The 24,359-nt window shown below is 55.5% G+C and overlaps 1 protein-coding gene across 1 annotated transcript in view; it reads left to right on the top strand.

Annotated features, from left to right (window-relative positions):
- Positions 1-24,359, top strand: part of SND1 (staphylococcal nuclease and tudor domain containing 1) — a 505,775-nt gene that overhangs the window by 284,176 nt on the left and 197,240 nt on the right. Inside the window, exon 15 of the mRNA XM_073329019.1 lies at positions 2,723-2,864. Within this exon, the coding sequence (XP_073185120.1) occupies positions 2,723-2,864 (142 nt within the window). The remainder of the gene's footprint in view (positions 1-2,722; positions 2,865-24,359) is intronic.

A 24,359-nucleotide genomic window follows, 5' to 3' on the forward strand; every position in this document is an offset into this window, starting at 1 on the left:
CAGCTTTTTTTTGCTGGGTGAAATAAATCAGAAGCCCGTGACGTTTAGTGTCTTGCGTCTGAAATGTACAGATTGCTTAGTTTTTGGCTGAGGCCTCCGGTTCAAAATAAGTCAATAACCTAGCGATTTGAGATAATCAATTAGGTAATGCATTCCCCAATTACAGGCCCAGCCTATGAATAATGGCCTGAGCTTTAAGCCTGTTTAGCAAATGGTCTTAATCTGTTGGTGCTTTCTGACCTATAGGGTGTTTGTACTGTTTGCCTCTGCTCCGTTCTGGGGTGGGGAGGGAAGTTGGGCATGTGGGAGTTTTCCACGAACTTAGGCTACAGGTCTGCTCTGGCTTCTATCAAGGAAAGCAGCAGTGATCTGGGAGGAGATTGTCTTCCTGCTGTGACGGGTCGGTTTGGAAGGACACTGAGTCCCATTACTGTAAATATTGTTCTGAGCCCTCCCTCAATGTCTGGGCCTGTCCGATGAAAGCGTGCCAGGCATTGAAGTGTGGTGCTGCCACGCGTTTCACCAGGCACTCTGAGTCCCTCCGCCACCACTGACCATTGCTCATGGCGTGCTGACTTTTTCTTAACCAATATGCATTAATTTATACACAGTGGCTTGTTGCTAGGAGCGGAGCAGGCAGCAAAGTGCGATATTCATTTGAGGCCAGATTCCCTGTGAAAGGGAAGCACTTGCTGCTCCACGGGGAGCTGCGTCAGCACCGGGTTATGCTTAATGGGGGGGTGAGAGGTTGCTGGAGTTGGGTGTTCCGGGCCAGCTGGCGTCCCTCCTATCTGCCCACACCAGTGCTCAAAGTAGGCGTGGACCTGTCTAGGGCAGGAAAGAGATACGAACGTATGACTAGCGGGAAGCTAGCCAGTCAGGGCAGGGGGCTGCATAGGATTTTGGCACTTGCGTTCTTGCTGCGGTGTCTTAAACAAATGAAACAGGGCATCTCGCGTGATGGGTGGGGAGGGGAACCCTTGGGTGGCTCTGAGCCTGACAGGAAGAGCGTGTTCTCGCAGCACAGAGGTCCTGAGACGCAACCTCCTTCCTTGAGGAAGGCCAGGCACTGTGCCAAGGTCACGGGGAGCTGTCTGGATCAAGGTGCACAGACTGTGGGGCCAGGTAGATAACTGAGCATTGTTAGAGATTATTTGTATTAGCATAGCGCCTGGGAGCCTAGCCATGAGCCAGGCCTGTATTGTGCTAGGCACTGTACAAACACAGGATGAAACGCCGGCCCCTGTCCCAGAGAGCTCCTGATCGGAGTATGAGATGAGATGACAGGTGGAGACAGACAGATGGGGGAGCACCTGGAAACACTGAGACAGTACTGGTATCTACTCAGTCCTGAATGTACTCCCAGCATTCAATGGGTTCCATGGATCATGAGCAGCTGGTTTCCCTAGGGGCCCTGGATTCCTGGGGCTGAATTTGGCAGGGACTCCCCCAGGACCATAGGCCACTCGTGCCCAGATGCTGCCCTGCAGCTGGCAGGACACGTGGGTGTTTCTCGGGTCTATTGCCCTGGCTCGCTGGAGCAGTTTGAGACCTGACCCGAGCAGCCTCATCACCTGGGGAAGGAGGCTACGGGAGCCCAGCTCCAAGTCTGCATTCAGGCCTTGTCTATGCAGGAAAGATTTTCCATACAAACTCGGGTGCATTTGAACCAGTTAGTTACCCCAGTGTAGTCCCAGCCCTCCCGGTTCGGGGGAAGAGCTGCCCTTTCTCCGTGCAGCTTGTGTCGCTTGGGAAGGGATTTAAGCCAAGCCGTAAGGATCCAAATGGAAGGGTCCCGGGACGGGGGGAAGGGCGAAGGGCAGCTACCCCATGAAAGTGTCCGGCCTTGGAGACACGGCCTTGGAGACCCCAGTGTCGAGGTCAGCTCGGCTCCCCGCTGGCTGTCCTGCCGGGTGGGTGAAGGAGAGGTGGTCACGCTGGAGACTCGAATCACTGTCAGTGAGATAAGGGGCTGGTCAGGGCAGTGCAAGGCCTTGTGGCATTTGGTGCTTAGCCAGGGCGGTTTGGGCCCTGGCGCTGCTGCCCACTAGGGAGCTTGGGCCACAGCACTGCTTGCAGCCTGCATGCAGCTGGGTGTACGAGTGACCGTGTTCCCCAGCAGGGCCGAGTACCACACCCGTGACTTGCTGCCATGTGCCTGTGGGGTGCAGGGCAGGAGTACCTGATTGTTGCCCTGCCAGGAAACTCAGCTCTCCCCTTCCCTGCCCAAGTGTCTTGTGAGAGCTGGAGGAGCTCCTAGCACAAATGTGCCTGCGGTGTTACCTCACATGCCGGGGGCTGACCCCACCATTTGCCAGGGGCTGGGAGCAGGGCTTGGCTCCCTGGGGCAGACTCTCCACCTCCCAGCCCCGGGCAGTGCTGTGCGAGGCAGGAGAGTCTCCCAGCCAGCCAGGTACAGCACTGGGCAGGCCAAGCCCCGTGTTAATGGTGACTCCTTACGGGCCGAGTGCTGCTGTCCCCTCTGGCTGGTGGCCCCAGGTTCGTCAGCCTCTCTGCCCCCTGCCAGCAGGCTTCAGCCTCTGGCCTGAGTGGCAGGGACCAGAGCGCAGAGGCCAAGGCTCAGGGTTCGATCCTTCGCCAGGCCAGGCCAGGGGTCGTGTGACTGGCTGATGTGAGGTTGCTGTGCCTTGTCCTATGGGGATGTGGGTTCCCGCTCCCACCATCAGTCTCTAATGTCCTCTCTCCTTTCCTGCCCTCCCAGGACACCCAGAAGGCCAAGCAGTTCCTGCCCTTCCTGCAGCGGGCCGGCCGCTCCGAGGCGGTGGTGGAGTACGTCTTCAGCGGCTCTCGGCTCAAGCTGTACATGCCAAAGGAAACCTGCCTGATCACCTTCCTGCTAGCAGGTGAGCTGGCCTCGTGTCTGCGGGCGTGGGACCATGCTGTGTCAGTCCCTTGCTGGGTGGACAGCGGCTCAGCCTGCCCTCGATCTGTGGCACCTGGCAGGGGCACGGCTTGCTGTTTCCCTTCACCGCATGGGAGCTCTCAGGCCTGCCATGCCACAGTGTGAGAAGTGTTTGGAACGGGGGAGGGTCCTAAGTCTGTCTATCCATCCCAGTGCCCCAGCTCCCTTTGTAACTGATCTGAGGCTGCTTCTCCTAAGGCCGGGGAGGGCACAGAGTGCGCTCTCCCTCTGGGGTCTCCCCTCCCCATGCTGCTGAAGGCACCTTCCATCCCTGGTGCTCTGCCAGCATTGGCCCTTTGTGTGCAGGGGAGCGAGCAGCACTTAACCCAAGTCTGGTGCCTTACTGCGTCTCGGCTGCGTGTCCTGCGCTGTGTAAACCTGCCTGGCGCCCTTCTAGGCGGAGAGGTGGTTCTTCCCAAGTGCCTGCTTTGATGCTGGGGCAGTGTTTCTAGGGACCCCCCACCCTGACTTATCTCCAGCACAGAGCTGTTTTCTTCTATCTCTCATGGCTCGCTGCCTCCTGTGGGGGGAGATCCAGGTTTGAACCCTGGCCCTGGCAGCCCCAGTACCTGAGCCAGCTACTCTGCTCTGTTCCATACACATGGAGCTCTGTCTCCTTTCCTTGTGTCCGGCACCTTCATCTCTCCCAGCAAAGCTCAGCCATGAGCTGTGTGCTTGGAATGATGGTTGTTTATGCACTCAAGGAGCCAAGCGCCACTGACGAGTAGTAAAACGTGACTTTATTGGTGCTTGCTGCCTCCTGGAGGGGCTGCGTTGTTACGGGTGGGGTGGCGCCTTTCCCTGTCACGCTCAGCACAGAGCCCTTGAAGCCTGCTCTGCCTCTTCGTTCTCACAGATCTCTCGGGTGATGAGTCTCGCCTGACCGCAGCAGGGCTTGCTGGCAGCCACTTGCCATCTTCCCCGGGTCTCCTCCTCCCTGACAGACTCTGGGAACTGCCTTCCCTCCCCTCCCACCCTTCTTTCGGCAGGTAGATGGAGTCTCAGGGCGCAGTGCGTCTTGCTGAAGGATACGGGGCCCGAGATCACAGCCGCTTCCCCCACTGTCAGTTCTTGTTGAGCGTCTCTCTCATTGCGTGTGAAGTTAATGATCACTCTGCAACTTCCTATGCCTTCCCGAGGGATTAATTGAGCTGGAGCGCCGTAATCAGACATGTCTGCGGGCTCTGCTGAGGCAAGAGTGCTGAGCTGTCAGAATCCCGGCGCTGGGGCCACGTAAGCAGCTGGGACTGCAGCTGCGCACACCCCGGTGCTTGTTTGTACATCTCTGCTCTCACTGGAGATCCTCCTTCCTCCTGCCAGGGTGCAGAGAGGGGTCTCTGGGTCACTGGCAGGCAGTCATGGAGTCCTGGCTGTTGGCTTACAAACAGACCTTGGCTTTCTTCCCTCCGCCGGGCCCTAGGGAGATCCCACGTGGCATGGGCAGCTGAGCCTTTGAGTCACGATGGAGGAGGAAGGCAACACAGCTGGCTCCAGTTCAGCTTTCTCTTCATTTTATTCACACTTCTATTTATCCCTCCACACTTCTCCGCCCGGTGCCTAAATCTTGGTGCTTCCCATGACCCAGGCTCGTTGTGGAAGGAATATGCTGCACTGGGGCTCCCTTCAAGGTGAGGGATGCCCTTATGGTGCCCAGCCAGGCCAGCGTGGAATAGCCCAAGCCCCACTGGTGTCTGCTCCTCGCGGGTGCCCCGACGTCACCGGCTCCATGCAACCAAGTTATTCTCCAGCCAGCTCTCGGAGCAGCTCAGGCAGAGTCTGAGTGGTGGTGGGGTCTCTCCGTGGTCTCCCGGTGAGTCTGCCGCAGCCCTCCCAGAGTTGGGTCCTGAATCTCACTGAGCAGTGAGCTGAACGGATGTGAAATGTATTAGCCGATAGCGACAGCGGAGTGCTGGGAAAACAGCTGTGGCCCTTGTGTCCTAAAAGCCCTCTGTAAATCAGGCAGTGGCTCTGAGCTGCTCGCGACTCACTGCCGGGAGCTCTGGGCCCTGTTCTGCCAGCCTTCTCTGCTCCTGGCTTCACAGGTGTTTGGTGTCCCGGGGGTGGGGCAGGAGTTTGAGGGGGTGGTGTTGCTGTTTGCAAGTTGTTGGGCTCACAGCCGCACATTGATACGTCTTGGACCTGAGGTTCTTGTGGCCGAGGACATGGCTGGCTGGACAAACTCTCTGTGACAAGATGGCTTTTCCTCACCGCCAGGTACAGAGGGTGACTTGTGCCCCTTACATTTTTGGTGAGGAGCATGTTACGTTCCCACCTGGATAATTCAGAATCTCCTGTCTGACTTTGGTGCGGGTCACTTGTCCTCATCCCTCTGTCCCCTTCTGACTGAAGCCAGACCTCTCCCAAGGTTAGGAACCCCCAGACTGGCACGAGGTAGGTGGCCACACAGATGTTACCCAGAGAGGCAGGAAGACGGTGGAGCCAAGCTGTATGGCTCTGCCTGTCTCCAGCCTGTTGTGGTACTGGGCTGAGCACCCAGGTTCCTTACAACGCAGAGTCTGGTGTTCGATTAGCTCCTCCTTCAGGACACACTGCTCCTGTCACCAGACTCTGAGGCCATCTACACTAACTGGCTTTCCGTTCCATTTCCCCCGGTGCAGCTCTGCCGGGGGGTGCCAGAGCCTTTCCCCACTGCTGGCACCTTTCCCACTGCCTGCCTCCTGCCAGAGCCTTTCCTCACTGCTGGAGGCTTTTGCTGCGGTGGGGAAATGCTCTGGCAGTGGGACACTGCTGCTCAAGGTAGCAAGTAGACGTGGGAGGCCCTGGTTGGGCGAGTACAGAGCCCTATAGGGACCTATTCGGGTACGTTCCCACAAGGTTCAGGCGTGTCCTTACTCTCCCTGTCCACACCGCTGGTTGCACCCATAGGTACTGGTCCCTCGCCCTCCAGTGTTGTCAGGGGCGATGGTTTGCGGGGCCGAGCTGTACGTAGTCTGTGGTTCTGGGCCCGTCTACCAGAGGCAAACACCACAACAGTCTGGGGCTCCTGTCCCTACCCGTGGGCGGGTCAGAGCCTGATGTAGTCGTTAGCCCCCAGCCTCTCAGCTGGGGCTGACACCAATTAACAGTCTGGGGCCCCAGCCCACAGGGCTGGGCTGATAGCCGGCTGTAGCCTAAGCCTCCGGCAGCTGGCAAACACACCCAGTCAATAGCTCTAGCCCTGTGGGTGGGGCAGAGCAGGGAGCAGACTTTAGCCTCAGCTAGTGGGCTAAGGGAGCCAGCAAACTCAGTCTCGGGGTTCAGATAGGGAGGATAACCCACACAGTCTAGGAGCTTCAGAGAGGCTGAGCACCCAACGGGCAGTCTAGGGTGCTGGGGGGGGAGGATCAAGGAGCACAGGCCTGCTGGCCTAAAGTGGGGAGTCGGCCACCCAAGGGCAAGGGTGGCAGGGGGATGCGGGCCTGCCCAACTCCACCGCATCCCAGCCCAGGGCCCTAGCTGTGGCAGACTGGTACGCCACTGGGTCGGCGGGGATCCAGCTGCAACACTCCAACCCAGAAGTGATCAGCCCTGTAGCTGGCCAGTCGTCAGCTGCCCCTGGGCTTCTTCCTACCTCCCCGGGGTTTGGTACTTCTGGTGTCCACTGGTTATTGAGCTCCTCTGTGTACACAGCCGATGGCAGTCCCGGCAACTCCTCAGCTGGGTCTGTCTCCTCTGGGGGCAGGGTGCGGTCGAACACAGGTTCAACTCCCGGGTGCTGCAGCAGGGCAGCGGCGTCCCTCTCCTCCACTGGGGCCCAACTGAGCTGCAGAGCCCTCCTTTTATACTCCCTGCCCCGCCCGGGCACGAGGGGGCGGGGAGGGTCATGGTCCCTCGCGCGCCCGTGGGGAGGGAGGCCACTGTGCCTCACTGCACTGTTCTAGGGGTGCGTGTAATGTACGCGTGCTCGGTGCTGCCGAAAGGAGTGTGGGGTGTAGATGTTCCCTTTGTGTACAGCAGTGGCTGGCAGGCGTAGCCACCTCTCGTGTGCCCCTGCTCAGAGCAGGGCTGGCGACCCGGCACGTTTACACGAGCACTCCTGCCCGTGGACTGCATCAGCTGTAGAAACAGCATGGAGTCTCTGGAAGAACTGCTGATCTGCTCTGTTGTGTTTGAGGGAATGTCTGGGCTAAGGGGCGAACATAACTCAGTCACTACCCAGCGTTACACGAGCTCTGGGTTTGGTACGCAGAGACCTCCGCCTGCTTCGCACCATGGCAAACGCACTGCTGAGCGTCCCGTTAACTTTTGTTAAGGACACAGAAAACCAGGAAAAACAGCTACAGCCAGTGGAAAGTAAAATGCTGAGTAAAGCTTTTCCTGTTATAGCCTCCCCTTTCCCTTTCGCCAGAGGGAGTTTGTGGAAGGAAAAGTTTACCAGTCTCTGAGATGGTAGAAGCCAGTGATAACTGTCCTTTTGGGGAGAAGAGATGAAGTTAGCTGAGATGGGCCGGGGCTGCTGCTAAGTCTAATCCTGCTTTATCCCGCGTGGTGGTTGGGGGTGAGCCGGAGCCAGTAGGGGTGGCGATGTCAGCTGGGTCCTTCTCTCTGACCACCTCTCAGGACCAGGAGGAAGAAGGTCCAGGGTCCCTGGAGATTGTTGGGGTGGCAGCCAGGATGGTGGAACTCATTCCAATAGCTTCCCTCTGTTCTTCTATCGCTTCCCCCAAAGCCTCTCCCTATATGGACCTGAAAAGGGATGATGGGTGGAACAGCCCATCCCCTCGTTATGTTGTCTGCCAGTTAGGCCTGGTTTCCTACCCCAGTTTTGGTTCACTGATTTCTAACATAACTCAGTCTTTGAGCTATATCTGGAGGCCGTTTTGTTTGGACTAATTTGGGTTTTTTGCCCTTTCGTACCTTTTCCCGTCGACACGTGTTGTTATAAGTTATTGTGATGTCTTAGGAACTTCCATGCGCTCTTTGCAGCTGAGCTCACAATGAGGCTAAATATGTAGACCAATTATCGTAAGAGGTACGAGGCCTCCATCACCCTCAGTTACTAAGTCTCCAGTTTCTGGGGAGGGCTACTGGCAGAGGGAAGCAGTTCCATAAAACCGGCTTGTGGATAGGATGACCACGGAGTTCCCTCCGCACTGAGCTCTGATCGGCTGGGGGCTGCCTGGTGAATTACGGATACACCATCAGTGTGTTTTGCGCACATCCCTCTCCCAGAAGCTAGAAGAAAGCAGTTCCTGTCCCAATAAAACTGGTTAATTTCCTAGCTTGTGCACCAGCATCACTGACAGCTTGGGACCTGTTGCCTTTACTAATGTTGCAGGATCTGCATGGAAAGGTAGGGGAGAGTTTTTATTGTTCCTGTAGGTCCTTCAAAAACGCTGAACAGTGTTGTGGGTTTTTTTCAAGAACTCCTATTACTGGTCCATTTCTGAACGAATATTTGACCGATATATAGCCCTTCCCAAATGCCGTGGAGCCTTTATTAATAGTTGCCAGGCTATGTTCACGGACTAGCAGGGTGCGTAGCGGCAGCAGGTACAGATAACCAGAGGAGGCTGCCGCATGCCCTTTGTCCCTGTGGATGGGACCAGCTCTTCCTCTCAGACGCTGTTGACTTCAGGGTACTTGATTATTGTGCAAGTTCCTGTGCACAGAGCTTCCCGCCTCCCCTGCTGTGTTCTCCTGGCTCCATCAATGGGAGACAATGTGGGGCTGTGTTTATCTCTCTTGTTCTTGTTTCTATGGTGATAACCGTGTACAAAGGATAACCCTGAACACTGATCGTTCTTAACTCAGTTATGAAAAATTCAGTAAGCGCATAAATAAATAGACAGGCGTCACACAGACAGGAGCGTTCTGTCGACTCTGGCTCTCCCATCTACCAGAGGAAGAAATTTTCAGGATAGATTTAAATCTACAGCCTTAATCTGCTTTTAGTCCTTTTATCCGGGAGATGGAGAGCAATCTGTGCCCTTGAAAAGGAGATGCTTGACAGAGGAGCAGGGTCTTTCTTCCTAACTCCCGCACTGCTGCCTCTGGCCTCCTCACTCCTTCCCTGGGCCTCTGAAGTGAGCAGGTGGCTAGAGACCCGCCCCACTCTGAGAGGCTCTGGGAACCCGAGGGACAGAAGGCTGGTCTGCTGGCTCGCGCACTGGGCTGCAGCTCAGGGATCTATGTGGGGTGGCCTTGGGCATGTCACTGATTCTCTCTGGGCCTCAGCTCCCCTTCTGTGCAGCAAGGATAACAACGCTGCCTTCCCCCCCACCGTCTTGTGAGCAGCGTGGGGCAGGGATTCTGCGTCACTCACGGGTGGGCTGTGCTGAGCGGGTCTCAGCTGGGGTCTCCCGGAGCTACTAGGATAGTAGGAACCGGAACCAGCACTAAGGGCCCCTCCTGCTGCCACTGTGCAGGGGGTGGAGTGGGGCAGTATGCTGGAGTTCTGCACTGCTGTTCCATGGGCAGGCTCCAGGGCTTGAGATGGAGAGCATCCTTTTGTGGCTCGGACAGTGACAGTGAAGGGAATCTCTGGTAGGGCCTTTGTGCTCCAGCAGGGTGGAGTGGGGGGGGGCCATGTCCTGTTAGTGTCGTTCAATAGCTGGAGAGGGCAGGTCTGTGGCTCTAAGTTCCTCCGTGGCTGCAGAGCCCAGGTTGCATCGTGCATGTGCTGCAGGATTTGGAGTAGATGTTTTGCAGCTGGTGAAGTTGATCGAGAGGCCCAGCAGATAGGGACTGTCCTGGAACTCTGGGACCTGGGTTCTATTCCCAGCACTGCCACTGACTCACTGTTTGACCCTGGGCAAGTCACTGCCCCTCTATGCCTCAGTTTCCCCAGCCATGAAAGGGGGTGATGATGCATGCCTGCCTTGGTGAAGCCCTGAGAGCTACAAATGGAGCGTGCTGTCAGAGCAGTTGTGGGGTTCTGTACTGGATGTGGCAGCTGCTGCAGAGACGGCCAGTGGTGTGTTGCAGCAGTGAAGCCTGCTGCCCACGCTGGTGGGTGAACTTGCAGCTTTTCAGCCCCCGTCTCAACACTGCACAGCTGCGTGTTGTGTGCCCGGCTCCTTTGCCCCCTTTGCAGCTGCCTCCTGTTCTCCAGAGTAGCAGCCGTGTTAGTCTGTATTTGCAAAAAGAAAAGGAGGGCTTGTGGCACCTTAAAGTCCTCCTTTTCTCCTGTCCTCCAGTTCACTGTGGATCAATTCCTGTGGGTCAATGCTCCTCCTCCATTTGCAGGACACCGCCCACCAGAGCATCAGCTTCATCAGCGCTGCCCATGTGCTGGGGAGATGGCGCACTCCCGCTGCGATGGTGGTCCTGCGGCTTCCTTCCCCGCGAGTGACTGGAGAGCTCACCTATGCAAACTGTCTGGAACGTAGTGACTTCCCACCACTGCAGTGCACAGCTGGGCAGAAGGAAGTTTGAACCCTGCGCGGTGTGCAAATGAATTCGGGTGGCAAGATGCTCCCCCAGCACAAGAACGCTGCTAGGGCCTTTCTACATCTGAGTGGAATCCTGCACGGCTGTTGCAGGGGCATTAGTGATTCAGATGGCTGGTGTAATTGTTTTCCCTGCGTTTCTGCCCTTAATGAGACAATTAGTGGGGCTGCTGAGACTTCGGAATTCTCTTTGCTTTCTGTAATTGAATTACCATTTTATGGAAATCAGGAAGGGACAGTCCTCCCTCCCAAGCCCCGCACTTCCTCTCCATGCAGAAAGCCACCATTCCTTTCCAGAATGGCTTCGCCCAGCACTGGGTGCTGCGGTGGCTGGGGAGAGTTTGGCTCAGAGGTCTGGGGCAGCAGCTGCTGAAGCTGTGTGGGTTCGTTTGGCTCAGTTTTCGTAGTTGCCGGCAGGGCTGTAACAGTGGCCAGGAGGCAGCTGGGCTGAAGCGTTGTGTAGGCACACCAGAGCCTCCCCCTGTCACTGCACAGGCTCCCCCCCAGGCCACAGGGGCAAGGTCCTTGTCTGAATGATGTGGGGCCTTAGTGATGCCCTGTGCTCTGGGAGCATCCCTGCACCAACCCCAGGGAATAATGGACGCGCTGCCTGTCGTGAGGTAGGACTTGTTCGTGCAGGTGGGGGTCTTTCTGGGGGACTAGTTCAGGGCCGGGGAGCAAACCCCTGCAGGAGCCAAGAACCACCCCAAACCTTGCTGGCTCCCGCTGGGAGCATGTGGCGTCCTGTGGTCACACCTGGCACATGGTGACTAATGGAGCTTCTCCACCCTAGGGGGCGTGGGAAGGGACCAGATCGGGCAGAGGTTGGTCATGTTATTTACGTGTCTCAGTGGGATACCTGGGTGACGGACGCCATAGGAGAACCTGGGCAGAGCTCTGTATGATGCTGATTCCTAACTCTCAGTGCATCAGTATCATTATCCCCATTGCACAGGTGGGGAAACTGAGGCACAGAGCACAGTAGTGACTTGCCCAACATCCCCCAGCAGGCCAGTACCCGAGCTTGGAACAGAACCCACATCTTCTGAGTCCTAGCTGAGTGTTCTAGCCACAAGGCCCCACAAGATACCTGGCAGGATGCAAGTCACTGTGGCAGGTGGCTGGTATGTGGCCCTGTGTGGAGACACACCCAGCACAGGGGGCTGGGTCCTATCTTGGTTAGCGTGGCTGTCAGAGGTGCTCGTAGGACGTTTCCATTTAGCTCTCCTTGAGAGACGGCCCCCTTGTCAAGAGCCAAGGCCCCAGCACAAGGCAGCATGTTCCCAGCAGCCTACAGGTCCCTGCATGGCATGTGGCCTCCAACACAGGCCATGGGTCCCACGCCTGGGGGAGATCAGCTGCATGGCGTGTTCCAGGCCACTCAAGTTCCTAAGGCTTTGGAGGGAGCTGTGTGTTCAGGTGGAACTGCCTCCCCCACACTGCCCCCAGTAGCAGGGCTGCTGCGTCACCCGGCCTTGCAGGCAGCAATTAACACCACCCTGCTTCAGAGCCGGGTCTGCTGCCGATCAGGCTGGTGGGAGCAGCCAAAAGAGTCTGCAGTGTACAATTATCTCCCCATTTATAGTTCAGCCAAGTGCCTGGCTGGTGATTGGCATGAGCGTGCTGTGCCTTTACAAAGGGAGCTTTAATTGAAACGGGTTTCCCACTGTCATAACCATTAACCTGATGCCCCGCCCCCGTGTGCCAGGCGACAGGAGGCCCTGTTGGCTGTCCCCTGGGAACAGCGGTTAAATATATCCGTCCTTTCCCACAAGCAGGTCCCCGCCCCCGATGTGCGGCAGCGAGGTCGGGGGTCAGGCGCTGGCATTGGGTGGCGGCTCTAAGTTTGGTCATTCGATGTTAAGAGGGATGCTCTGAGCCCTGGTAATGGATGGTTCCAGGATGTGCGGCGCTCGCTGGAAGTTATATTTAATCTCTGCTACTATGGGAACCAACAATCGCCCTATCAGAGGTTTGATTTCACTGAGAAAAGTTCATAGAATCATAGAATATCAGGGTTGGAAGGGACCTCAGGAGGTCATCTAGTCCAACCCCCTGCTCAAAGCAGGACCCATCCCCAACTAAATCGTCCCAGCCAGGGCTTGGTCAAGCCTGACCTTAAAAACCTCAAAGGAAGGAGATTCCAGCACCTCCCTAGGGAACCCATTCCAGCGCTTCACCACCCTCCTTGTGAAAAAGTTTTTCCTAATATGCAACTGAAACCTCCCCCTCTGCAACGTGAGACCATTGCTCCTTGTTCTGTCATCTGCTACCACTGAGAACCGTCTAGATCCATCCTCTTTGGAACCCCCTTTCAGGGAGTTGAAAGCAGCTATCAAATCCCCCCTCATTCTTCTCTTCCGCAGACTAAACAATCCCAAAAAGAAAAGGAGTACTTGTGGCACCTTAGAGACTAACCCATTTATTTGAGCATAAGCTTTCGTGAGCTACAGCTCACTTCCGATGAAGTGAGCTGTAGCTCACGAAAGCTTATGCGCTAATAAATGGGTTAGTCTCTAAGGTGCCACAAGTACTCCTTTTCTTTTTGCGAATACAGACGAACACGGCTGTTACTCCTAAACAATCCCAGTTCCCTCAGCCTCTCCTCGTAAGTCATGTGTTCCAGTCCCCTAATCATTTTTGTAGCCCTCCACTGGACGCTTTCCAGTTTTTCCACATCCTTCTTGTAGTGTGGGGCCCTAAACTGGACACAGTACTCCAGATGAGGCCTCACCAATGCTGAATAGAGGGGAACGATCACGGTCCCTCGATCTGCTGGGCGCCTCGCTAAATGAACAATGACCAGGTGGGGGCGTTGGTCCCCTTGTCACGGAACATGGCTCCATGCAGGAGCATGGCAGTGCAAAGGAGTTAACATGCTGACCTGGGGCAGTCATTCTCTCTGGAAACCCAAAAGGCAGCCTTTTCCGGCCTTGCTGCTGGAGTGTCCCCGGCCAGCCCAGGCTTAGCCTGCGCCAGCTGCCCAGCTGGCATCTCTGCATGCTCTCCTTGCAGCATTAGCGTTACCCCCTCCATGGCTCGCTGCTCTGTCAATGGAGTCTCTCCAGGCAAGCCGGGAGCTTTGCGGTGCCCTTCAGTGGCCTGTGGTGAAGGGCTGGCTGGAGGAGGGCTGGCTCTTTCCCCCAAGCTCTGTTGTTCCTCCTCAGTGAGGATGTAAATAGCATGCAGCAAAAGGGATCTCCCATACCCTGGCTCTGCCAGGGGTGAGAGGCTACAGCATACTCTTGATTTTAAATTCTAATGGTGGTAAATCCGCCTTTCCAAGAGCTGCAGGTGCCCTGAAAAATTACCGTCATGCCAGCCTCCCAGTGGCATTAAAAATCACATGCTCAGCCAGGAAGCCAAACTGTGCCAACTACAGACAGGCTCTGTGCCACCCGCAAAGTATGGGGCGACGACAAATCCTCAGTCTGCCCCAGCGACTGGGTCCTAGCTCGTCGCTGCATTTGGACTATTGTGGACCAGTGGCTGCAGGAGGAGTGAGTAGCAAAGTCCCAAGGCCCTCACTGAGAACACCTTGCCAGCTGCCCCTCCTGTCTTTTAGAATAAGGCGGGTCCAGGGGCATGCCAGTGTGTAGCGTGCACTGCCCAGAATGTCCCATCAGCTGAGCAGCCAGCCTCTGGGATCCAGAGCGGGGAGGGCTGGCTCTTCCCCCCCAAATGCCATTGTTCCTCCGTGGTGCAGATGTAAATAGCATGCAGCAACCCACCTGTATCATTCTGGGAATTACCTGCTCTTTCCATGCCATCCTGGCTCCCCTCTTGGGAGCGTGCCCTCAGTCCCCACCTGCCCCCGGCGCTCTAATCGAGCTGTATACGTTAATTATGGACTGAAAGGCAGGTAACGTGCCAATTAGCATGGAAAATGAGATACTGCTTCTGCCTTCCCTTGTTTTGGAGTCTGTACATCTGTTGGTATCTTTATTCCCAGGCTTAAATTGGATTTTTCTCTCTCATTTTTAAATTGGAACATGGCGTCTGTGGGCTCTGTGCCTTTTAAGCTGTTCCCTTTTGTGATGCATGCGCTTATTAACTCCACGGAGCCACCCATTCGCTGGTAAGCGTTTGCATTCTAAATGACAAGGCGACATTTCTGCTATAGTGGCACCATCCCTTGTTGAGCATGATGGTGCGCGTGCTGCGAATGCAGAAGTGGCTCCGTCAGGATCTGTTCAGTCCCCTTCCTTGCAGAAAATCCCTGTGCCCAAGCTCGTGGATGGCCTGTGTCCCAGCTGCCGGAGCCGCTGCCTCTCCCTGCCTCATGTCCTGGGGATATGGGCTGCCATGCTCTCACCAACTGAGGAGGAATTTTGCAGGCCCTTCCCAGGGGAGGGTGATTCTCAGGGCATTGGGAAGAGTCGCCCGGGCACTCGGACACACTAATTACCCTCTGAGCAGCCTGGGGTGTTCTGTAATCTATCGGCTGTAAATTAGATGTGAAGCATCCAGATACTGTGGCCAGGAACTTGATCTGTCTGTGTGTATTTATAGTTTTGTGAAGTGGGTGTCAATCCAGAACCCAAGGGTTAATTTTCTCCATGTATGAACGTGGGTAAACATGGGGAGATTTGGTCTTCTCTGCCCCAGTGCTCGTCGGGTCCCACCTGTATGTCTCAGGGGCTGCTGATCTCCTGTTGTTTGCTGGCTCCTAGGAACAGGCTGAAGTTGATGAATAGTTGCAACAGGTGCTGCCCCTCTTGGGGTTTGTTTAGTTCTGGGCTGTGTGTGGAAACCAGGGAGACTGGCAGCCTAACTCCCTGCTATGTGTCCAGTGAGCTCAATGCCTTGCTAAGCCGTGTGGGGCACGGAGCTTGTGCAGCATGTGCCAGTGCTAAATTGAGTCCTCTGCAGGCCCAGGGATCTATCCTGGCACGAACCGGGGCTTGGACGCCTGCCTGTGTGTCACGGAGTCCCCGGGCGATGCTCTGGAACTGCTCCCTACAAAGCCAGGCAGGACTCTGGGGAAGTCTCCTCTCTGGGAGCAGCCTGTCTGCAGGACACACAGCTCACACAGCTTCCACCTTCCTGGGTCTGACCTCGGAGCATTCAGCATCCTCTGCCCCTCCATGTGCTTCCCCCAGCGAGCCTGCCCAGGCAGGGTCCTGGGGAAGCCAGAGGGTCCTGCCCCCCAACTCCGCAGTCAGACGTGACTCTCAGCCAGCCAGTAAAACAGAGGTTTATTAGATGACAGGAACATGGTCTAAATCAGAGCTTGTAGGTGCAGTGAACAGGACCCCTCAGCCGGGTCCATTTTGGGGGGCAGTGAGCCAGACAACCACGTCTGTACTTCACTCCATGTCCCCAGCCAGCCTCAAACTGAAACTCCCTCCAGCCCCTCCTCCCCTGGGCTTTGTCCCTTTCCCAGGCTAGGAGGTCACCTGATTCCTTTGTTCTCCAACTCTTTAGCTCTCACCTCGCAGGGGGGAAGGGCCCAGGCCATCAGTTGCCAGGAAATAGGGTGTTGGCCATTCTCTGTGTCCAGACCCCTGCCCATACCTGCCCTCTAGGGCTCTGCAATGATCATACACCCTTATCCCACCACCTAGATATTTAAGAACTGCGTAGGGGAAACTGAGGCACCCCCACACTATTCAGAGGAAACATTAAGAACAGTCCCACTTCGTCACACTGTGACCTCACACTGTGACCTCACACTGTGGCAGCAGAGTAGCGTGGACTGAATGATGATGGCATGCATCTGTTGTGGGATGAAGTGTATGAAGGGCAGCGACTGGAGGAGCTGGGTAATAGGGGCGGTTCAAGGGGCACTGGAAAACTTTTAGAGTGGGGGAGCTGCGCGTGCCACCCCCCCCCACACCCCCCTTTTCCCCCTGTCTGTGCCTCCTGCTGCCCCCTAGAGCTGGAGCCAGGAGCAGGGCTGTGGGGTGATGAGGTTCAGAAGGACAAGTGCAGAGTCCTGCACTTAGGACGGAAGAATCCCATGCACCGCTACAGACTAGGGACCGAGTGGCTCGGCAGCAGTTCTGCGGAAAAGGACCTAGGTGTTACAGTGGATGAGAAGCTGGATATGAGTCAACAGTGTGCCCTTGTTGCCAAGAAGGCTAATGGCATTTTGGGCTGTATAAGTAGGGGCACTGCCAGCAGATGGAGGGACGTGATCGTTCCCCTCTATTCGACAATGGTGAGGCCTCATCTTAGAATCATAGAATCATAGAATATCAGGGTTGGAAGGGACCCCAGAAGGTCATCTAGTCCAACCCCCTGCTCAAAGCAGGACCAATTCCCAGTTAAATCATCCCAGCCAGGGCTTTGTCAAGCCTGACCTTAAAAACCTCTAAGGAAGGAGATTCCACCACCTCCCTAGGTAACGCATTCCAGGGTTTCACCACCCTCTTAGTGAAAAAGTTTTTCCTAATATCCAATCTAAACCTCCCCCACTGCAACTTGAGACCATTACTCCTCGTTCTGTCATCTGCTACCATTGAGAACAGTCTAGAGCCATCCTCTTTGGGACCCCCTTTCAGGTAGTTGAAAGCAGCTATCAAATCCCCCCTCATTCTTCTCTTCTGCAGGCTAAACAATCCCAGCTCCCTCAGCCTCTCCTCATAAGTCATGTGTTCCAGTCCCCTAATCATTTTTGTTGCCCTTCGCTGGAGTACTGTGTCCAGTTTTGGGCCCCCCACTACAAGAAGGATGTGAAAAAATTGGAAAGCATCCAGCGGAGGGCAACAAAAATGATTAGGGGTCTAGAACACATGACTGGAACACATGGCTCTAGACTGTTCTCAATGGTAGCAGATGACAGAACGAGGAGTAATGGTCTCAAGTTGCAGTGGGGGAGGTTTAGATTGGATATTAGGAAAAACTTTTTCACTAAGAGGGTGGTGAAACACTGGAATGTGTTACCTATGTAACAAATGTAGTGGTGGGAGTCTGCTATAGACCACCGGACCAGGGGGATGAGGTGGATGAGGCTTTCTTCCGGCAGCTCACGGAAGCTACTAGATCGCATGCCCTGATTCTCATGGGTGACTTTAATTTTCCTGATATCTGCTGGGAGAGCAATACAGCGGTGCATAGACAATCCAGGAAGTTTTTGGAAAGCGTAGGGGACAATTTCCTGGCGCAAGTGCTAGAGGAGCCAACTAGGGGGGGTGCTTTTCTTGACCTGCTGCTCACAAACCGGGTAGAATTAGTGGGGGAAGCAAAAGTGGATTGGAATCTGGGAGGCAGTGACCATGAGTTGGTTGAGTTCAGGATCCTGACGCAGGGAACAAAGGTAAGCAGCAGGATACGGACCCTGGACTTCAGGAAAGCAGACTTCGACTCCCTCAGGGAACGGATGGCCAGGATCCCCTGGGGGACTAACTTGAAGGGGAAAGGAGTCCAGGAGAGCTGGCTGTATTTCAAGGAATCCCTGTTGAGGTTACAGGGACAAACCATCCCGATGAGTCGAAAGAATAGTAAATATGGCAGGCGACCAACTTGGCTTAATGGTGAAATCCTAGCGGATCTTAAACATAAAAAAGAAGCTTACAAGAAGTGGAAGGTTGGACATATGACCAGGGAAGAGTATAAAAATATTGCTCGGGCATGTAGGAATGTTATCAGGAGGGCCAAATCGCACCTGGAGCTGCAGCTAGCCAGAGATGTCAAGAGTAACAAGAAGGGTTTCTTCAGGTATGTTGGCAACAAGAAGAAAGCCAAGGAATGTGTGGGCCCCTTACTGAATGAGGGAGGCAACCTAGTGACAGAGGATGTGGAAAAAGCTAATGTACTCAATGCTTTTTTTGCCTCTGTTTTCACTAACAAGGTCAGCTCCCAGACTGCTGCGCTGGGCATCACAAAATGGGGAAGAGATGGCCAGCCCTCTGTGGAGATAGAGGCGGTTAGGGACTATTTAGAAAAGCTGGACGTGCACAAGTCCATGGGGCCGGACGAGTTGCATCCGAGAGTGCTGAAGGAATTGGCGGCTGTGATTGCAGAGCCACTGGCCATTATCTTTGAAAACTCGTGGCGAACCGGGGAAGTCCCGGATGACTGGAAAAAGGCTAATGTAGTGCCAATCTTTAAAAAAGGGAAGAAGGAAGATCCTGGGAACTACAGGCCAGTCAGCCTCACCTCAGTCCCTGGAAAAATCATGGAGCAGGTCCTCAAAGAATCAATCCTGAAGCACTTGCATGAGAGGAAAGTGATCAGGAACAGCCAGCATGGATTCACCAAGGGAAGGTCATGCCTGACTAATCTAATCGCCTTTTATGATGAGATTACTGGTTCTGTGGATGAAGGGAAAGCAGTGGATGTATTGTTCCTTGACTTTAGCAAAGCTTTTGACACGGTCTCCCATAGTATTCTTGTCAGCAAGTTAAGGAAGTATGGGCTGGATGAATGCACTATAAGGTGGGTAGAAAGCTGGCTAAATTGTCGGGCTCAACGGGTAGTGATCAATGGCTCCATGTCTAGTTGGCAGCCGTTATCAAGTGGAGTGCCCCAAGGGTCGGTCCTGGGGCCGGTTTTATTCAATATCTTCATAAATGATCTGGAGGATGGTGTGGATTGCACTCTCAGCAAATTTGCGGATGATACTAAACTGGGAGGAGTGGTAGATACGCTGGAGGGGAGGGATAGGATACAGAAGGACCTAGACCAATTGGAAGATTGGGCCAAAAGGAATCTGATGAGGTTCAATAAGGATAAGTGCAGGGTCCTGCACTTAGGACGGAAGAACCCAATGCACAGCTACAGACTAGGGACCGAATGGCTAGGCAGCAGTTCTGCAGAAAAGGACCTAGGGGTGACAGTGGACGAGAAGCTGGATATGAGTCAGCAGTGTGCCCTTGTTGCCAAGAAGGCCAATGGCATTTTGGGATGTATAAGTAGGGGCATAGCGAGCAGATCAAGGGACGTGATCGTTCCCCTCTATTCGACATTGGTGAGGCCTCATCTGGAGTACTGTGTCCAGTTTTGGGCCCCACACTTCAAGAAGGATGTGGATAAATTGGAGAGAGTCCAGCGAAGGGCAACAAAAATGATTAGGGGACTGGAACACATGAGTTATGAGGAGAGGCTGAGGGAGCTGGGATTGTTTAGCCTGCAGAAGAGAAGAATGAGGGGGGATTTGATAGCTGCTTTCAACTACCTGAAAGGGGGTTCCAAAGAGGATGGCTCTAGACTGTTCTCAATGGTAGCAGATGACAGAACGAGGAGTAATGGTCTCAAGTTGCAGTGGGGGAGGTTTAGATTGGATATTAGGAAAAACTTTTTCACTAAGAGGGTGGTGAAACACTGGAATGCGTTACCTAGGGAGGTGGTAGAATCTCCTTCCTTAGAGGTTTTTAAGGTCAGGCTTGACAAAGCCCTGGCTGGGATGATTTAACTGGGAATTGGTCCTGCTTTGAGCAGGGGGTTGGACTAGATGACCTTCTGGGGTCCCTTCCAACCCTGATATTCTATGATTCTATGATTCTAGGGAGGTGGTAGAATCTCCTTCCTTAGAGGTTTTTAAGGTCAGGCTTGACAAAGCCCTGGCTGGGATGATTTAGTTGGGGATTGGTCCTGCTTTGAGCAGGAGGTTGGACTAGATGACTTCCTGGGTCCCTTCCAACCCTGATATGAGGGTGGGATGCGGATAAGGTGGCCAAGCCTGGGGCCACAGCTGAGGATGTGTGTGGAGCCTTGGGTGTGGGGTCAGGAGCAGAGCCTTAGCCGTGGGGCCGGCAGCCGAGACCTGTGTAAAACCTGGGGGTGCTGCAGCACCCCTAGCTCCCATGCCTATGGGCAGTTCTTCGCTCCAGCCCACGGTTTGGTCGCTGCCATTCCTGGAGTAGAAGGAACTTCACTGCAGAGCTCTGTCGCACTCCACCCCTCAGCAGGCTGGCCTGGCCAGTGGCCCTAGCACTGCACCACGCCGTCAGAAGGGGAAGGCCACTCTTTGGAGAAGGTCAGAGCCTAAGGCAGGCCCTGGACAATAAGCCAGCTGTGATCCAGTCAGAGACTGGGTCTCTTGTTCTCCAGGGGATCAGGGGTGGGACCTGACCCTAGCCATGGGCCATGTGTGGCCTGGGACCCTCCCCTGGTAATATGCAGGTACAGTCCCCAGAGACAGTGAGTCCCAGCTTGAGTGATTGAATCTTGGTAAGATGCTGCATGGAGCTTGTCATTGCTCCAGCCCTGGTCAGAGTGTCGGCCAGTGCCCAGAGAGCCTTTGGGTGGGCACAGTGGTGGGATGCCTGCCTGTCAGCATGCCGTGCAGTGCCCTGCATGCTGCATATGGTCCTCCTCTGACCGCAGATGACTCTCTTGGCCGCTGACTTCACATCGTGGCAGGACTGGGTTGGCGCATCAGTGGTTCTGTGGTCACCCGCCAGCGTGTGCTTCCCTCTCCCTTTCATGTATGAATTGGAGTGTTGATCACGCTTGTCATTTGAATAACGTCTCTGTCTTGGGAAGAGCGGCAGCATGAATCCCAACACATCCTGCACGCTGCGCAAAACAGGTCACATGGGGTCTCGACTATATCTGTATGCGCCACCAAACGCATTCTCTATGGGACGCTTACTGTGAAGGCTTCCAGGAATGGCACTCCCCTGCAAAGATCCCAGACACAAAACAAGGCAGAGGAGAGTTGCAGGTCGGGGTTCGAGACTTACATCTCCCTCCCTGCCTCTCACTGGTTCAGAAGCTGTTGGAGAGCATCAGGCGGTGCGGGGCTGGAATACAAGCTGGATAGGCAAACCCGCTCCTCCCCAAATCCTCTTGCTCTCCTGCTTGTCCGCGGGAAGGTGCGTTGCAGCCCTGTCTCCAGCTGGCCCTTTCTCTGCCTTGCTATTTGGAAAATCTGGGGTTGCTGATTATTTTTGAGAGACTCCGGAGCTGGACTGACAAACCTGGAGACTGGCGCCCCCCTGCCCTCTGAGGTGGGCATGGTAGAGCAGTGGCCTAGCGAGCTTCCCCTTCCTCCATCCCTCCTGCATGCAGATTTGGGCAGGGCACTAGCTGTAGTGGGATGGAGCTGTTCAGCCTCTCTTGGTGCTTGCCTCAGTGGAGACGGCCAGCTGGGAGTTTGTGCAGAGGGGCGGGGTGAGGACCACCCCACTCCCCCCCCCCCGGCCCCAGCTCCTGGCACATGGTCCCTGAGCTGTTGCCAAGACAGCATGGAGAAGATCCATAGGCTGGGGATTTTCAAAGGAGTTGGGCACCGAACCCCCATTGAAATTCCCCTGGGGTTGGTTGCCTGACTCCTTGTCCTGGATTTGAACTGCCACCCTGTGGGTGGAAGGCTGCATAGCCCATTCCCCGTCCCCTGTGCGTTGTACGGAACTTGTTAGCTGCTGGCACAAACTGGGACTGGAGTGGACTTAGAGTGACTTGCTGGGGCTGTCTGCATGGAGAGCCTTCCTGGCTCGCACTCTGCCATCCACGGGAGCCCTTTGTACGCAGCTCCTCAGCCAGCATGCTGCTAACTATACAGTAATGTCTCTGGCCCGGCGCCAGCCCCGTGTATTGGAAACCGGCGTAAGCAACGAAGCCGCCCACTAGAGTAACAAGCAGCTGGTTCAGGTTGGAGAAAGTGCAGGAATGGAGCTGCCTGCTCTGGAATATTGGCAGTCGCCCATTGAGTGGCTGGGGCTGGATGGAGGGGATTGCGCGCTTTCCTTCACTCTTTTATTTGAAATCAACTGTTGTGTCACTTATCCAATGGCTCCGTTATTGAGGAGGGCTGACTAGAGAGGAGAATTTCCTTTGCAGTCATTCGCTCGGCTATCAGGTTGAACCAAATGCAGCGCCCAAGCGAAGGGGTGCAGACTGGAACTGCGAGCAGCAGTTGGCACAGGGGTGCCATGGTGAGTGGCTCAAGGTCATGGGTTAGGCAAATAAGTCACCTCTCGTTCATCTGGCCTCTCCAGCTCCCCCCCCACGAAAGTAGTCATGGGTCAGCGTTCCTTGGATAGTGTTAACGAGCCCCAGGTGGTCCAAGTGCTCTGCCCACAGCCCCCTGCTGTCGCAGGATTTTTCTTCACTTCCTGGCTGAAGCTGTTGTGCAGTGTTGCTGTGCTCTGTTGGATAGCTGCCTTGCTCCACCCCAGAGTGGCTGTGTTTCGGGGGTGGGCGAAGCAATCCCTATGTCTGCAGTGCTCCCAGACAGAGAGAACGTTAAGGTAGTAATGAGGGAGATGATATTGCTCTTCGTTGTAACGCTGCAGCCCAGGCCCCCCCTTTGGGCAGGGTGGTGTAGCTCTGTAGCCTGCCACGGAATTGTGCTTCAGTGTCAAACCATTCAAACCCCCCAGTTCCGGGCTCACCCCTTGTCCCACCCGCAGGCTGGAGACTGCCACCACGGACTGTAGTGTGCTGCCTTGTAAGTCCAGTGGAACCCCCGGCAGCCGCTGGTCCTGAAATCCTTAACTAAGGGTTGGGGAATCCAAGGAGTTGGCCCCGAGCTCAGACCACGGCCTGCTGGCTGTCCCGCCCCGAGCGTGGGTGAGCTCTGGGTCAGGCAAGCTGGGTCCTCCAGCTTGGGTGAACAGGCCAGCACATCCTCGCTCTCCTGACCAGGGTCCAGGCTCCAGCCTGTAGGGGGCGGTGTGCGCTTGGGTCAGGGCAGATCTGTACGCTGTAAGCGTGGGACCCGTGCTGGCAGTGGGGGCGGGTGTTCTGCTGTTCGTGGCTGTGAGAGGAGATGCCAGCTGCTAGAAACAGGAAGAGGAGAGTGTGAGAGAGACAGACTGTCTCCCCTTAACTCTGCCCTGCAGCCTGTGGCTTGATCGGCTCCTTGCTCGAGCGTGGATGGCTGGGGGTGCCCGTGGCTAGGCACAACGAAAGAAGGCTGAGCGTAGTGGAGCCCTTGGCGGCTCTTCACCTGGTCCTTCCCACAGGCAGAGAGCCCATCTCGCTGAGCCAGCGCTGGCTGCTCGAATGGAGTCTGACACCTACACGTCAGGCAGCCTGGGCACTGGGGTGGGGTGAATTGGCCCTTTCTATCACCTGCCCCAGAATCAAAGCAAGTTCCCAGCTCACCCTGTCTGGCCATCCTCAGACGGCCCAGAGCAGTCTCCCTAGTGGGAGCCAGGGGAGGGCTGAGCTGCGATCCAAAGGGCTTTGGGATCTTGGGGTGCGAAGCAGAAGAGCTAATTAACGTTCGCAGGGTGAAGGGTGGGGAGATGCGAGAGGGAGCAAGGCTGGGAGCCCAGCAGCAGGTCCGAGCAGGGGTGGGGAAGGCAGGGCTAAGCCATTGTTAGCACCAGGCATCATATTTATTGGAAAATTAAACTTTCGCCCTGAGTAAGCAAAGTCCTAACTTGGTCACTGAAGCGTCTTTCCCTCTAATGAGCCCTGGGCAGCCCATATGAATTATTCAGCAAAATTGCGAATAACAGGCCAGATGAGTTCATGGGACTGGCAGTTCCTTGGGCCTGTGGCCTGGGGAAGAGAGGAAATCAAAGGCAAGCCCTGCCTGCCCTCTGCCTGGGCAGAAGGGCCCTGGGGGTAAACTCCGTAGTTGTGGGGGGCAGGGGAGGGGATAAACCTTCTGTCTTGCCCCCCTCCAACTCTGTGCCGAGGGGAGCTGAGCAGCTGCGTGTCCGGAAGGCTGGGCCTAATTCTGGTTGGTGTTAGGGCTAGCTACAGGCATCTGGCTGGGGAAGTGCCATGGGTGGAGCTGGGTCTCGGAGACTGAACTGTCCCTGCTGGAGGATTGGAGGGTAGCCAGGACTCGGAGCTGACCCCAGTAGGATGCTTTGGAGCACCACCTGCATGGAGGAGGGCAGGGGACCCTCTCCCTGGGAGTCAGTGCTGACCCCAGTGTGGCTCCAGGGGGTGCTGTGCTGTGGGGAGGGGGACTCAATGGGGGGCACTATCCCCTTGGAGTCATGCTGACTCACCCCAGTGGGGCAGTGTGCTGGTAGGTGGCGCTGTGCTTCAGGGAGGAGGCAAGGGGCAGCGGGATCTCTCCCTTCGGTTCTGTGCCAACCCCAATGTTCCAGCATGCGGTCAGATGTTCTCTCGAAGATGTCGAAGTCCACATCCTAATTGTTGGCCAGTCAACTTCCAGGGCTTTTTGGGTA

Source organism: Lepidochelys kempii, chromosome 1 (genome assembly GCF_965140265.1).
Source record: "Lepidochelys kempii isolate rLepKem1 chromosome 1, rLepKem1.hap2, whole genome shotgun sequence".
Classification (NCBI taxonomy): domain Eukaryota; kingdom Metazoa; phylum Chordata; order Testudines; family Cheloniidae; genus Lepidochelys; species Lepidochelys kempii.